The 14,696-nt window shown below is 38.7% G+C and overlaps 1 protein-coding gene across 5 annotated transcripts in view; it reads right to left on the minus strand.

Annotated features, from left to right (window-relative positions):
* Positions 1–14,696, minus strand: part of GRM5 (glutamate metabotropic receptor 5) — a 511,936-nt gene that overhangs the window by 51,723 nt on the left and 445,517 nt on the right. For all 5 annotated transcript variants that reach the window (XM_072794970.1, XM_072794971.1, XM_072794973.1 and 2 more), the window contains exon 8: positions 5,013–5,952. In XM_072794970.1, coding sequence (XP_072651071.1) covers positions 5,013–5,952 — 940 coding nt within the window. The remainder of the gene's footprint in view (positions 1–5,012; positions 5,953–14,696) is intronic.

The raw sequence follows: 14,696 nt of genomic DNA on the forward strand, positions 1-14,696 counted from the left end.
ATTTTTTTTTTTCATGCAACGGTTTGTGAGACTAGCTTTCTAAAGAACACATTCTGGGGAAGGCTCAGCTCTAATATTAATGGGCAAAGGTCTGAGTTAAGAGCTGTGTGTAACTCCTGGTCACAAGATGGTAGGTGAGTGTTTTAACCACACGGGACCTCAAGGTGCCCATTTGAAAAATGGGAGTGATTATTGCTTCTACTTTCAATATTTTGTGACCACTAGGTAATTTTACCACCATTACTACTACTACCAGTACTACTACTAGGTACTGCTGCTTTCCTTGGTAGACACTACTCATGGGCTTATCCAACAAGCACTTGACACTCCCTTCTCCCTTTCAGTTTCCGTTATAGAAGACGCAAAAGCTAAATGAGCACCTTTTTCTACTCTCTTGCAGTTAGGGGTAGCTAAATGAGACAGCTTTGGCCAATGAGACAGAAAGGCAGCTACAGGATCCTCAGAGACCACTGTTTTCCCTAATAAAAGGATGCAACACATGAAGCCATTGTGCATCCATGAGTAAAGACCCAGAGAACAGAGGAGATGTTGGCTCTGGAACCACTGAGCATTGGAGGACCACCAGGAGCTGTCTGTCTACAAGTTTCCTGTAACACAAAGGAAGTAGAACCCATACAAATCATATGAGTTTCTAAAAATCAAGCTTTGTCTTACTTGCAGGTGCGTACATTTCTAAAAGATTTATCTACCATTTATTATGTGCTTTCTCTGTGTGAATACTAAACATTTAACATATATCACTTCATTTACTTTCACAACAGGGATCATTATCTATCATTTTACAGTTGAAGAAAGACACGGGCATACCTTGTTCAAATTCACACAACTAGATTTGAATCCAGGCGTGGCTCCGAAGTCAGAACTATACACTAGCTTGCTATATTTACATCTATGTCTCTACATCCATTGCTGCAAGAAAGTACCCTAACTTTTAGAAACACAGTCACTATAACCTCAAGAGGTATTATTTTTATTCTAAAGTATGCAATTACTGTCATCTTTAAAATGGATCCCTAGCTGTCTGCCATGAGATGTGGAAGGGATATGCATAAGGCCTTTTCAAACATGGCCCAGATCCAGTCTGGATTTATAGTAGCCTGCCTCTCTATGTAACAGATGGAAGAAAGCAGAATCAGGCTGGTCAGAGCATAGAAGCTGCTTCTCCCCCAAAGACCTACAGTCAGAGATTTAAGTTAACTCTTTAAGCCTCCTGTAGATTCCAATTGATGGGCTCATTGGCATATTATAGAATTCAAGCCTGAGAAACCCAACTAATAAAGGTAATTTAGAATAAAATGTGAAAATATTACAAGCATCTAAGTTCAATTTTCCCCCATTGTTTAAGTCCTAGAGATAAATAATGTGATACACACTGGAATTTATAAACTAAAAGGGAAGATAAATCCATACGTAACCAGTTAGATCTTACAATGTGATAAATATATCGACACTCTAAACATCTTGATGTTGGATCACAGAAATAGTGTGAGAGCTCTTGGGAGACATAGAAGAAAATAATTTTAGTTTGAATCTAAATTATCTTATAGGTTAATAGCTAAAAGGGGTAAGGTCTGGTAGGGGATGTGTGTGATGCAAGGATATTACAGCTTCTTCTGGCCTTTCTTCTCCATATCAAAAGCTGGTTCCAGCCTGAATGTGCTAGTTAATGGCAAAAAGAAGTCACTATATAATCAGACTATAGCCTGTCTTGCCAAAGACTATGTACAGAAAACTCAAGAAGTGTCAAAGGTCCCTTCTCACTGTTCGAAATTCTAATATCCAAAGCTACTGACTGCAAAATCTGATCATCAAGGACTACATGGCCCTTTAGGGAAAACAAGTTAAAATATTGCCAAAAATTTCTGTTTTCTATAGGCACTATCAGTAAATTGTGTTATTTCTGTTGCCCCTTATTTACTAAAGTAGAGACAAAATAGTTGAAAATAGTCACCTAATGTTACTAGAGGTATGTTAGAATCATAGCAAAACATGATATTAATGGATGGAATTAATAACCTAATTCTTGAGCAGAAACTGGAAACTGTGGGGGTGCAGGGGATATTTGTAATACAGATCACAGTAGGCTTAATGTTATGAAAGGTAGTAGAACCACTAGGGGATAGTAATATGCACACCTGAACACAAGCAAGAAATAATCACCACATTCCTATTTTCCCAAATTTATTGGATCAATAAATATAACACGGATTATTAAGCATCTTCTGTGTGTCAAGTGCCCTTCTGGATACTTCCAGGCACTGGAGGTAGAGTGATGACAGGGTAGACAAGGCTCCCACTTCTAAGGAGTTTGCCTTGCTTAAATTAGGACAGAGGGTATGCTTTACAATCTGGCAAGGAACTAGACCACGTAAAAATGGAGATGCTCTGGAAAGCTCAGGCTGCGTAATCAATATGTCTATAGACCTATATTGCCTTTTACAATGCTCTTTTTGTTATTAGGATTATCCAGGTTGCATTCCTGACAGAGACTCTCAGGTGTGGAAGAAGACTGATGATCGTTAATGTAGTTAAAAATAATAGTAAACAAACACTTAGGAAGAGCTTACTGCATGGCATATAGTTTACACGTATTTACTCATTTAGTCTCACAATCCTGTGTGAAGGCTGTGTTTCATTATCTCCATTCATCGGAGGAGGAAACCAAGGCCTAGAGAGGTTAATTGATTTGCCTATGGTTCCACAGCTGGTAAGTGATGCTGCCCGTCATTATTCATTCCCAGGGCTGCCTGGCTCTGTACTCTGATATCTTCAGTAAAGTATCTACTGTGTACCTGGCCTTTACACATATATTATTTCTTTCGCTGTTTATAATCCTCTGAGGTGGGTGATAGGATTTCAATTTGGCAGATGAAGAAACTCAGGCTCAGAGAGAAGGAATGGCAGGTAGGGCCAGTGTTCAGACCCAGGAGAAGCTGGCTATAAAGCCAGTGCTCTTCCCCATCGCTCCACACTGTCTGGGAAACCTGCCCTAAGTGACTTTTTGGGGTGCTTAGGCATAGGCTCACAACTCCACCCCTCTAGTAGCCTGTCGGTTTGACTTATCAAGATGCCTTGGAAAGTTTGATTTGAAGACAGAGTTTAAAGAAATACTGGTAAAAGAAAAGTTTGAAAAATAAATTTCCTTAGACAAAAGGCTGATCTTGCAGAATTTCAGAAAAAGAATATTCTAGAGAGGAGTCAGGAAAGCAGATGGAAAATGTTCTGGCATGTCAGATATATGAAAGGTGTTTTGTGGATAGACCATGACATTGCCATGATTTATTGAAGAAGTAGAAGACACAATCGTTTGCCTCAAGATTTACGATTCAGTTAAATACCTTGCTCAGAGTACATGGAAAGAGATGAGAGGCATATAGGAATTAGAAAAAAAATTAAAAGAGGCTAGGATACAAGATAATAATGCAAATGAATTAAGCTATGTGATTAAGTATCTTGTAAGTGCTTTTCAATCCTCACAAGACATGGTATCTTTACCATCACCATTATTCAGGCTTTGAAGAATTAGGGCTGATAGAAAGGTTGGACTTTCCATGCAGACTAAATTATAAGAGAATCATTCAAGCAATAATATTTAGCTATTTATCTTCCGTTCAAAAAGATGTTTATCTTCCATTTACTTGTCTAGACTTTAGGAAAACTGTACAATCTCTGTAAGTAAGCAGATAATACCCAGACTAGTTCTTCTTATATATACTTCTTAAGTGGAGGGAGTCCTTATTCCCAGTAACAATCTATGTGGCCTTTTTAATACCTCCAAATTTGTTCCCAAGCCACTGATAAGATGATCTCATTGCCTCCATGTTGTGAAGTTATTAGCTGCACTAATTTCACATTGTCCCCTCACAGAGGCCACAGTCTTCCCTTATCCAGAGAAGCAGGGAAGAAAAAAGTGGTTACTAGCCAGGCTTACCATGAGCATAAATCTGAGCAGCTCTATGGGATGATAGGTTACACTTAAGGTTCTTAAAGTTTGTCATATTTAAACAGGTTTTAAGGAACCATCTATCTCTGGGATAGCATGGAATATAGCAATCTATGCTACCAGTATTCTCTAGATGTTTATTAAAAATACAGATCTCAGTTGGCTGAAAAGAAAAAAAAAAGATTTCATTACCTTTTGAAGTGCCTTATGAGGCATTTATCACACAAGGAAGTCCCTCATGGGGGAAGCGGGGAAGCATTAGCTGTTAGTTTCAGAGTCTTTTCAGATGGGAATTACCCCATAACTACTACCTGGGATGTTGAACTTGAAGTGTGGGATGGGACCGTGGGCAACAGAGAACATGGGAAACTGGCTAGTTGTTTATATGCAAGGTCATTTTGTCGTTTTGCCCTTTTTGAATATTTAAACATTTCCCAAAGTGTTCAAGTTGCCCATTAAGAAGTAAAACAGATTCTGCATTCACGTGTCTCTGTGGGATGGGCAGTCAAGGGCTCTTCTGGGCTTGAAAAAAGTTCAGGCACACAGCACAGTCAGATATGTAAGGCTCATGGCACTCTGTGCTCAGCAAAGTCTTCTGTGTTAACAATAACCTTCTCTACTCTGTCCTGGTAAAGTAGAACTTGGTTCCCGATGGATCTCTGTCCCCTTAGGACCTGGAGGTCCTTGCCTTGGCTTAATGACTTAACTATGCTCTCCCTGCCCTTTAGGACCTCATTTCCTTTTTGCTGAAACTGTTTTTTTTTTTTTTTTCTTTATTCCAACTTCTCTGTTTCTGGCTTTGGTGTAAGTAACTGGGTCCACATCCAATTAACCCCGCAAAAACCATTCAGTGAGAATGCCCAACGCCCCTTTCCCAGCACTCTGCCTCCCGTAGTTTCATTCAGTCAGGTATTTCCCATTTAAAAGCCCCACGAAAAAACCGAAAAAAAATAAAAAATAAAAAAAAAAATAAAAGCCCCATGAAGCAAATGCCATTGCTTCGGTTATTAGGGGCCAGTGCCTCACAATATTCCCCCACAACTTTTACCTTAGGGTTTCCCCAGAGGAGCCCCTTCTCTTCCACAGGTTGACTAGGCTGCTGGATCTGCTGGCTGCTGAGGATGACTTGCCATCCCCCACATGCATGCGCACCACGGTAGATGTGGTGAAGGCGCTACGCACATTCCTCTCTGGTTTGGCCAGGATGATGTACACCTTCGGCACAAACATGCAGCCCAGCGCCACTGTGGCACTGAGACTGACTGAGAAACACATGGTGATGATTTTGTAGTTGCTGCCAAAGTAGATTGGCACAAAGGCCAGCCATATAATGCAGGTGGTGTACATTGTAAAGGCGATATACTTGGCCTCATTGAAGTTGGCTGGGACATTTCTGGTCTTGAAAGCATAGAAGGTACAGCTCAAAATCAGCAAGCCATTGTATCCAAGAGGAGTGACAACTCCGAGGTTGGTAGTATTACAGATCAGATAGACTTCTCGAATGCTTGGGTAGTCGTGCATTATATCAGGAGGCTCCATTATAAAGAGGGCAACGATGATACCCAACTGAATGCATATGAGAATGAAAGCAATCACTAGCTGGGCACAGGCACTCATGAATCTGGGCTTTTTGGTACAGATCTTCTTCTTGCTGCCGGCCAGGATCCTTGCAATACGATTGGTCTTGGTTACAAGGGCCGAGTAGCTCATGGCTGGAGAAAGACCAATACCAATTCTCTGAAGGTAGCAATAGATCTGTTTGGGCTTTGCAATGAGGCAGAAGGTACATAAGTAACCCAGGCAGATGCCAGCAAGGATGATGTAGCAGAGTTCCCTGCTGGAGGACTTGACTACAGGTGTATCACGGTAAATGATGAAGACTGCAGTGACAAAGAGGGTGGCCAGCAGGCCGAGGCAGGCAAACACCACAGCTGCAATGGGCTCAGGGTCACCCCAGCGGAGATACTGTACTGGGATCAAGTCACAACCTGCAGAGACAGACACATATCGAAAAAAAGATAGAAACATTTACTTGGGTCACCTAAGAAAACTGCCTAAGTTACAAGCAGCTGCTTATGACCTTTTCACTCTGACTCCAATTTACCTTCCTAATCTCAGTATCCTACACTACTCAGTTCTTCATATATTCATTCATAATATATTTATTTTTATAGTAACACATACTCTGTCATAGGAGCTGTTCTAGGTTCTGAAAACAAAATGGTGAAGAACATATTCCCTGCTCTTCTAAGAAATAACTGGGGAGGGAGTGCTTCTAAATAATTATTAACAACTGGGATGCCTGGGTGGCTCAGTCAGTTAAGCATCTGCCTTCAGCTCAGGTCATGATCCTGGAGTCCTGGGATCGAGCCATCAGGCTCCCTGCTCAGAAGAGAGCCTGCCTCTCCCTCTCCCTCTGCTGTTTTTCTTTTCTCTGCTTGTTCTCTCTCTCTCTCTCTGTCAAGTAAATAAATAAAATCTTTAAAAAATAATTACTAACTACCATAAGGGCCATTAAGAAGTATAACACAGTTCCTGATATGGTCTGTGGGAGCAATCAAAGCCTCCTTCAAAAAAAAAAAAAAAAAAGAAAGAAAGAAAAAAAAAAGCCTCCATCAACAGGAATGAACAAATGGAAATATTGGTTTACCTGAGTTTGGGCATCTAGTAGGTTTGGTACATGGAGATTAATTGTAAGGAAAGAGCTAGGAGGCACTGAAGGTATGAAAGGAGCCACCATACAAGTGAGATGTGTGTCCTAGGTAAGACTGGGAAGTAGGCAGGAAGGGATCTTGCAGGAAAGAGAGAACTACACCAATAGGAAATCATTTGTGGGCTCTATATACAGAGAAGAATGACATTGCAGACCAGTTTTAAACATACCTTTGGTTGCTGTGTGGATTTGCGATGAGATAAAGGTGTAGACAGATTTAAAAATTATTTGAAGCAATATAGAGGTGAAATGGATGTGGGGCCACTTGAGATGTCAAGGCATCAAGGATGACCAACATTTGGACCCATCTATGTTGTCCCTGAATCCACTGTGAAGTTAGGATTTTCAGAGAATTGTATGGTTCCAATGTTATAGAAGAGAAGATACTTTAGAAAAAAGATGAATGGATAAAGATGTGGTTTATGTATACAATGGAATATTCCTCAGCCATTAGAAACAACAAATACCCACCGTTTGCTTCGACGTGGATGGAACTGGAGGGTATTATGCTGAGTGAAGTAAGTCAATCGGAGAAGGACAAACATTATATGGTCTCATTCATTTGGGGAATATAAATAATAGTGAAAGGGAATAAAGGGGAAAGGAGGAAAAATAAGTGGGAAATATCAGAAAGGGAGACAGAACATGGAAGACTCCTAACTCTGGGAAACGAACTAGGGGTGGTGGAAGGGGAGGTGGGCGGGGGTGGGGGTGACTGGGTGATGGGCACTAAGGTGGGCACTTGACGGGATGAGCACTGGGTGTTATTCTGTCTGTTGGCAAATTGAACACCAATAAAAAAATTTTTATTAGTAAAAAAAAGAAAATAAAAGAAAAAGGGGGGCAGTAAAGGAAAACTGACCCTAAAGGCAAACCATTGGCCTGTGTGAGAAATGCCAACACTCCAAAAATTACTCTCAACTCATGGCTTGCAGGTTTTTATATCACTTCATTACACGTCAGGAAAAAATGGCAAAACTTGGCATCATTTGGGTTATGTACCTTTTTTTCATATTTCTTTAGGAACAGTGGTTCTCAAACTTGGCTACACATTGGAATCACCCAGAGACATTTTTTAAAAATATTGTGGCCTGAGTCTCACTGTCAGAGTTTCTGATCTAATCGGTCTTGTCATCAGAATTTTTAAAAGACACTGCAAGTGCATCTAAGCATGCAGCCACAGTTGAGAACCACTGCTCTAGAAGGGTCACTTCCCTGTGTGGGTATATGTATAAAGTAGCATTTATTACAGAACAGGAACATAAAGAAACCGCATTGAGTGAGTAGGAAAGGAGTTTAACAATTGAGGACTGGACTTTTGAGGAATGTGGCAGAGACAACTAATTGCCTACAAATATCCATTCTCTCCTTTATACTCAGCAACAGATCTCTAATTTCATTTGGGGCTGGTAAAGGGTGCAGCTACAACACTACATATTCCAGCAACATTTGCAATCAGATTTAGGTTTTAGGTTTTAGCCAGAAAGATGTAAGCAGGGATACTCCTTATAGGAAAATGACTCATTTTTGGAGAATAGCTAAAAAGCTATTGCCCTTCCCGGTTTTCTCCTTCTCTTGCCTGGAATATAAACACGGTGGATAGAGTTCCAGGACAGAAAATGTGTTTTGAGTTCAGAAGAGAATCCTTATTAACCATGGAACCACTGACTAGCTCTAGACTATGGATATCACATTTGCTTTGTTTAAGCTACTTTTCATCCCTGAAATATACCCTTAAAATAAAGTTTAAGCTACTTTTCATCCCTGAAATATCAAATCAAATCCTAATTGATATGGGTATAAGATTTTCCTATTAAATTACTATATTCCATGGTCAAGGGTAGTGTAGTAAGTGGCTTTGAATGCCAAAGGTTACTTGAAGCTAAGGGAGACAGCAAGTAATGATAGCAAAGAAGCATGTGGTTCTTTTCAAAATATGGCTAAATGCAGCTATGGTAAAAAGGAAAGAAAACATTCTCTGTCCCTTATTTCTGCCTTGCCAGTTCCTTTCTTCAAGATCTTGACTTCAAATAGTACCATTATTATTATTATTATTATTAAATTCATCATGGGTTTAATGGGATTTGTGAGTTAGCCTAGGATTTTCAGCACACTTTACAGAATTGTTTCAATGGGAAAATGCAGTCTTATTTAAAAAGTCTGTGTATTTAGGTGTCTGGGTGGCCCAGTTGGTTAAGCATCTGACCTTAGATTTTGGACTCAGGTCATGATCTCAGGGTCATGAGATGAAGCCCCTATGTTGGGCTCCAAGCTGGGTTTGGAATCTGCTTAAGATTTTCTCTCTCCCTCACTCCCTGCTCCTTTTTCCTTACTTGCTCTCTCTAACAAAACAAAACAAACAAAAAATCCTATGTATTTATTTTTTTTAAGATTTATTTATTTATTCATGAGAGACACAGAAAGAGAGAGGCAGAGACACAGGCAGAGCGAGAAGCAGGCTCCATGTAGGGAACCTGATGTGGGACTCGATCCTGGGTCTCCAGGATCACACCCTGGGCTGAAGGCGGCGCCAAACCACTAAGCCACCCGGGCTGTCCTATGTATTTAATATTGAAACAAGATGCTTTTAAGTTAAAAAAATGTGGATGGCCCAGACTAAATATGAGACCTTTATTTCACAAAATGTTATTCATTATAAATAAACACATACCTCATTGCTAATGAGTATACCTGTATCCTTATATTTAGGCATCTGTATTCATATATGCAGTTTATATGTTGGAATTCAATCTTTAAAACTTTAGCATACCATACATAACCATAGCATTTAGCTTCATATTTATAGATTTGTTCCTTGAGAGACTATTTTACAATAGGAAAATAGGGATTAATCTATCATTCCTATCTTTATTTTTCCATAACTGTTTATTTAGAACATTGATGTGACAATGAAATTTATTATCTACTGTAGTTAATTCTAACAGGGCCTGTTTCCCCTCCTAGGTCATAAGCTGCTAACATCCACAGTAACTTACTGACATAGGAAACAGGTATGGGGCAGCCCTGGTGGCTCAGAGGTTTAGCACTGCCTTCAGCCCAGGGTGTGATCCTGGAGACCCAGGATAGAGTCCCACATCGGGCTCCCTGCATGGAGCCTGCTTCTCCCTCTGCCTGTGTCTCTGCCTCTCTGTCTCTGTGTCTCTCATGAATAAATAAATAAAATCTTAAAAAAAAAAAAAAAGAAACATGTATGTGGTGCATGAAGCAGGAATCATTAGCTAAAAAGAATTAACTGAAAAAAATGTATAAATATTTACTTTAAGGGCTTTCATTTTACTCCTTCTTTGCTGTTCTGCTAATTCTTAATTGTTTTTTTTTCTTAATTGTTTTTATCTAGATGTACTTAGTACCCTAATCCTAAATGTTTTGCATATGACAGCATTCACTACTCTTTTTATATCAAATATATTCTTGAACTCTTCCCATGTAACCCATTAACATCATTTATGAAACTAAAGAAAATCCCATTAGATATATGTGTTGGAAGAAATGTGCATAAGTCGTGGTTCTAATGTGATGTGATTATCTTCACAAATTTACCAGAATTTATAAATTCAAATGTATGTTTTTCATTTAATGTGAACCACCCAGAAGGCTTTATGTTTAGTTCAATGATGCTGCCATTGCACAAAATACTTTTGTAACTATTCTCTTGGAATAGCAAATTGGATTCTGATTAGAGTGTTATAATCACTGAATCTTATAATTGGATAAGTTCTTAGAGATTCCAAAAATGGATATGCATCACAATCACTTGAGGAGGTGTCTACAAAAATACAATTCGAGAGTCCAAAGCAGGAAATTTTGAATCAGTGCATTTTGAATCAGGACAAAGGAATCTTATTTTGAATAAGTAAGCTTAGTGACTGTACAATTGATCCTTGGTTGGCAGCTCAAGCTTAGACTGTCAGACTGACTTCTTATCCAATGGGTGAATGTCTTATGTGATAATTCCCAGGTGTGATCACCCACACTGTGCCTAAGATTTTTCATGAACTATATTGTCTCAAGGCCAAGATTAGTGGTGGGGGAAGACAGATTAGGAAGACAGGAGATCAGGATGGCAAGTGGAGACTATAGGTGAATAAACTAGTCAGAAGGCTATCACAAGAGGATAGTTCTGGGATGATAGGGCAAAAACTAAGTCATTGTACTAAAGAAAACATTGATCTGGGAAAGACATTTTGGAGCTGGAATTGAAAGAAATTACGAGGTAGAGAGAACTGTCAGGAGAGAGGCTTCTAACCAAGTCGATAGCAGAGCTATTAACTAAGATGAAGGCTGTAGGAAGAAAAGGATCACATTTTATGGGGATGATAATTAGTTCCAATTTGGACATGTTGTGTTTGATTGTCTGATGAGTTACTGAGTAAGTGGAAGCAGAGGTTTAGGAAAGATAGCAGGGTGGAAGTTATAGGTTTAGGTATCATCTATTTACAGGTGGAAATAAGAGATTTGTAAATAAATACAATAAATGAGGAAATGCACAGATACAGATTAGAGTAGAGCCCAGAGGTCTGGCATAACATCAATATTAGGGAAGGGCAGAAGGAAAGTATATGTCACAGATGTTAAGGTAACCAGCCAGAAGGAAAGAAGTGTATCAGAAGCTAAAAAGGGAAGTGATCAGTTGGATAGCTCACCATACCCTCCTCCAACAATATCATTATAGTTTTTTTTTTTTTAATCCCTACCTAGAGGGCTGGCACAAAGTTTTGAGCTTCAAATTTGCAGATACCTATCTCTTCTGATGAGATCTCTTTCTCTTATTTATTTCCCCCTTACTACTATTAGATCTATTTCTTTTGAACAATGTGGCTTCCTTCCATTGCTGTATTCCTATCATGGAACATATTCTTCCAAATCTCAGAATAATGCTAATCTTATCATGACATAAATTTAAATACCTCTGCTGTGTGCATTGGTTTACAAATATCTGAATATCCTGTTATTCTTCCTAGATCTTTCTTTATTTCTTTCTGTGAATTACTGAGCATTTTCTCCATTAATGTTTGTTTTGTAATTCCTGTTTCTTTTTTTTTTTTTTTTAAGATTTTATTTATTTATTCATGAAAGACAGAGAGAAAGAGAGGCAGAGACACAGGCAGGGAGAGAAGTAGGCTCCATGCAGGGAGACAGATGTGGGACTCAATCCCAGGACAGGATCACACCCTGGTCCTAAGGCAGGGGCTAAACTGCTGAGCCACCCAGGTGTCCCCTAATTCCTGTTTCCTTCTTATTGTTTTATTGTTGTTGTTTGTTTCCTTCTTATTGTAATGATAATTTACTGGAAGTACTCAGTGTACTACTCAAGTACTACATACTGGAAGGGTATATAGACATTAACTAAGAATTTATAGTAGTTTGTAGTTTTAGTATAAATTTACTCAATTTAGTATATGTTCTATTTTAAAGAATCTTGATCATGTCAATGAAGTTCCCTACTAGCAAGCATATTAGAGTTTCACAGAAGATGCACAACATTGTAATTCTTTTTAGAAATGCAGATGATCAGCAGACTAGAAAACCAAGACCTGTTTGATAACATCTATTTAAGTAGTTATCCATTTCTCATTTTCCTCCTTTTTCATGCTTGATCCTTATTGTATTGTTCTCTAGTATAAGTCTATCCTTTCATAACTTGAAGTGATATATTTTGAAAATACAAGAGTTTTTTTTTTAAGGGAAAGTGAACTGCAAAAACTATATTATCCATGTTCATTCTGTGATTCCACTAATGTGCTTTCTACACCTCTAATTAGAGAATGGATGGTCCACTGATTTCCTGGACACCTAAAAACAATATGATGCTTAGTAATAATTGGTACTCATGCTTATTGTTTGGGTATTAGTCTTAAAGGATTAATAGTCTTATAGTTAATTATTCCTAGACTATTACATTTTCAAACCCTGTTCCATTTGTCTGTGTAGGCAGAAGGAATGAGGAGTCAAGATCCTGGGATGGGGGCAGCCCGAGTGGCTCAGTGGTTTAGCATTGCCTTCAGCTCAGGGTGTGATCCTGGAGACCCGGGATCGAGTCCCATGTCAGGCTCCCTGCATGGAGCCTGCTTCTCCCTCTGCCTGTGTCTCTGCCTCTCTCTCAGTGTGCGCCTCTCATGAATAAATAAATAAAATCTTTTTTAAAAAAAATCCTGGGATGGATGTCTGATATTCTATAAGTCAGCTAGACAGGAACTCCTTAACAAGCTTCATATTTTTAGAGGAAGAGAAGTTGCTGAGAATCTCTGAGAATCAGATGCATGTGTCCTCAGCTGTTGGTCAGGCCATTTCAAGTGTGCAAAACTGATATGGGTCTGTTGTAGGACTATCCTTTGACACCTGAGCAATAGATCTGCCCAGAATACAAGGTGTTGACTGGTGACTAACATGCTTGTTTCTAGTCTGTTCCATCCATAGACCATTAGTCTACCTTTACCACTGTGTTTACTTGTCTAGATTTTGATTTCTAGGATGTTGAGCTGAGATACCTGAGGAATGCAGACTCAATTGTTTCTGCATGGTCCATATCCTTGATCCTTTGATATTTTCTCTTCATTTAGCCTGAGCTAAAAAAATTCCCATGGTTCAGAAGAATTGGAAGTGGTGTTTACGTGTGTGTGATATTTAGGTACCTTATTTTTCTTTGTAGCATTTACTATAACATCACCTATTTTGTGTGTAATGTGTGTGTGAGAAAGAGAGAAAGAGACAGAGAGAGAGAGATTTGAGAGACATTATATTACCGTCTATCCTTCCTTGACTATAACACTCGGATGTTAGGGAATTTATTTCTTTTCCTCACAAATGGATCCCTGGTACTGAGTATTGTGCCTAACTCATATTTACATAGCAATTCACAAATTAATATATTTACCACATAATCAAAGTTTATAATTTTCATCCTGATGGTATGGATCAAATCATTCTCAGCAAACCATTTTTGTTGCCTTTAAGAAGTTCCAAGTTACAGAATTCTTAGTTACCATTATAGATAGATGTCTGAATTCAGTGCATTATACCTGAATTTTTAAGATTCTGGTAACCAGAGAGAGCAAAACTGAGTATGTACCTCCAAAGCTTACTTTTGCCTAGAGGTGACTTGTTTCACATTAGAAATATTCCTGGTACTAACTTGGCAATGAGGAATTTTTATGATTGACTGAATAATCTAACTCTGAGTAATTCACTGGATCCGGGAAGCATAGGTAGAGAAAAGAGAAAGGCAGTAGACAGAATGACAGAAGTCATTCTATAACACCATCTAACTATAAAATTCAGATTTACTCTTCTCAAGAAGGCTGTTAACTGCAACATGTTTTACTTCAGGTCAGAAAAAAAAGTCCTTAGTGGGGAAGGCTTAATGTTGAGTTGATTGATTTTTACAATTTTTACCATTACATTATCATGAAACAAAACATACCATGATGACTCCCTGAAATAAAAATTTAGTTTCTATCCAAAATGTTGATTAAGTTTTATCTGAACCTGCCTCAATAGGAAGCTACCTCATTCCTGCTTATTCAGGAGGAAAAAAAGGGAGGAAACTAACATTTATTGAGTGCCTACTATATGCTAGGTGTTATTCTAGATATTTTAGTAATCTTCATAATAAACAAGATAAGTATTAAATCTGTTTTACAGAGGAATAGTATAAGGTTTAATATGCTAACTTATTGAGGCTGAGATTAAAACCCTGTGGGATTTTTGATTGATTGATTGATGCCATATAAGGAGAGGCAAACTGATCAAGTGCCCCTTTGAAAGTGGTCTTGAGGCTACTTAGTAGGAAAGAGAATCATGAATAATTAACAGTGTTTGCCCATGTGTGAGGAGGGGCCAGTGATAGCATACATATTTGACATTTGTTAGCCTAACAAAAGTCCATACCCCCCTCTGAGAATCTCATCAGTTCAAATGCATCAAGCAATGCCCTCATCCTGGCACATATGTCCTGGGTTGCTGGACCAGTGACACTGATTGTTGCTTTTGTGTCCCTAA

The sequence above is a fragment of the Canis lupus genome, chromosome 23 (genome assembly GCF_048164855.1).
Source record: "Canis lupus baileyi chromosome 23, mCanLup2.hap1, whole genome shotgun sequence".
NCBI lineage: Eukaryota > Metazoa > Chordata > Mammalia > Carnivora > Canidae > Canis > Canis lupus.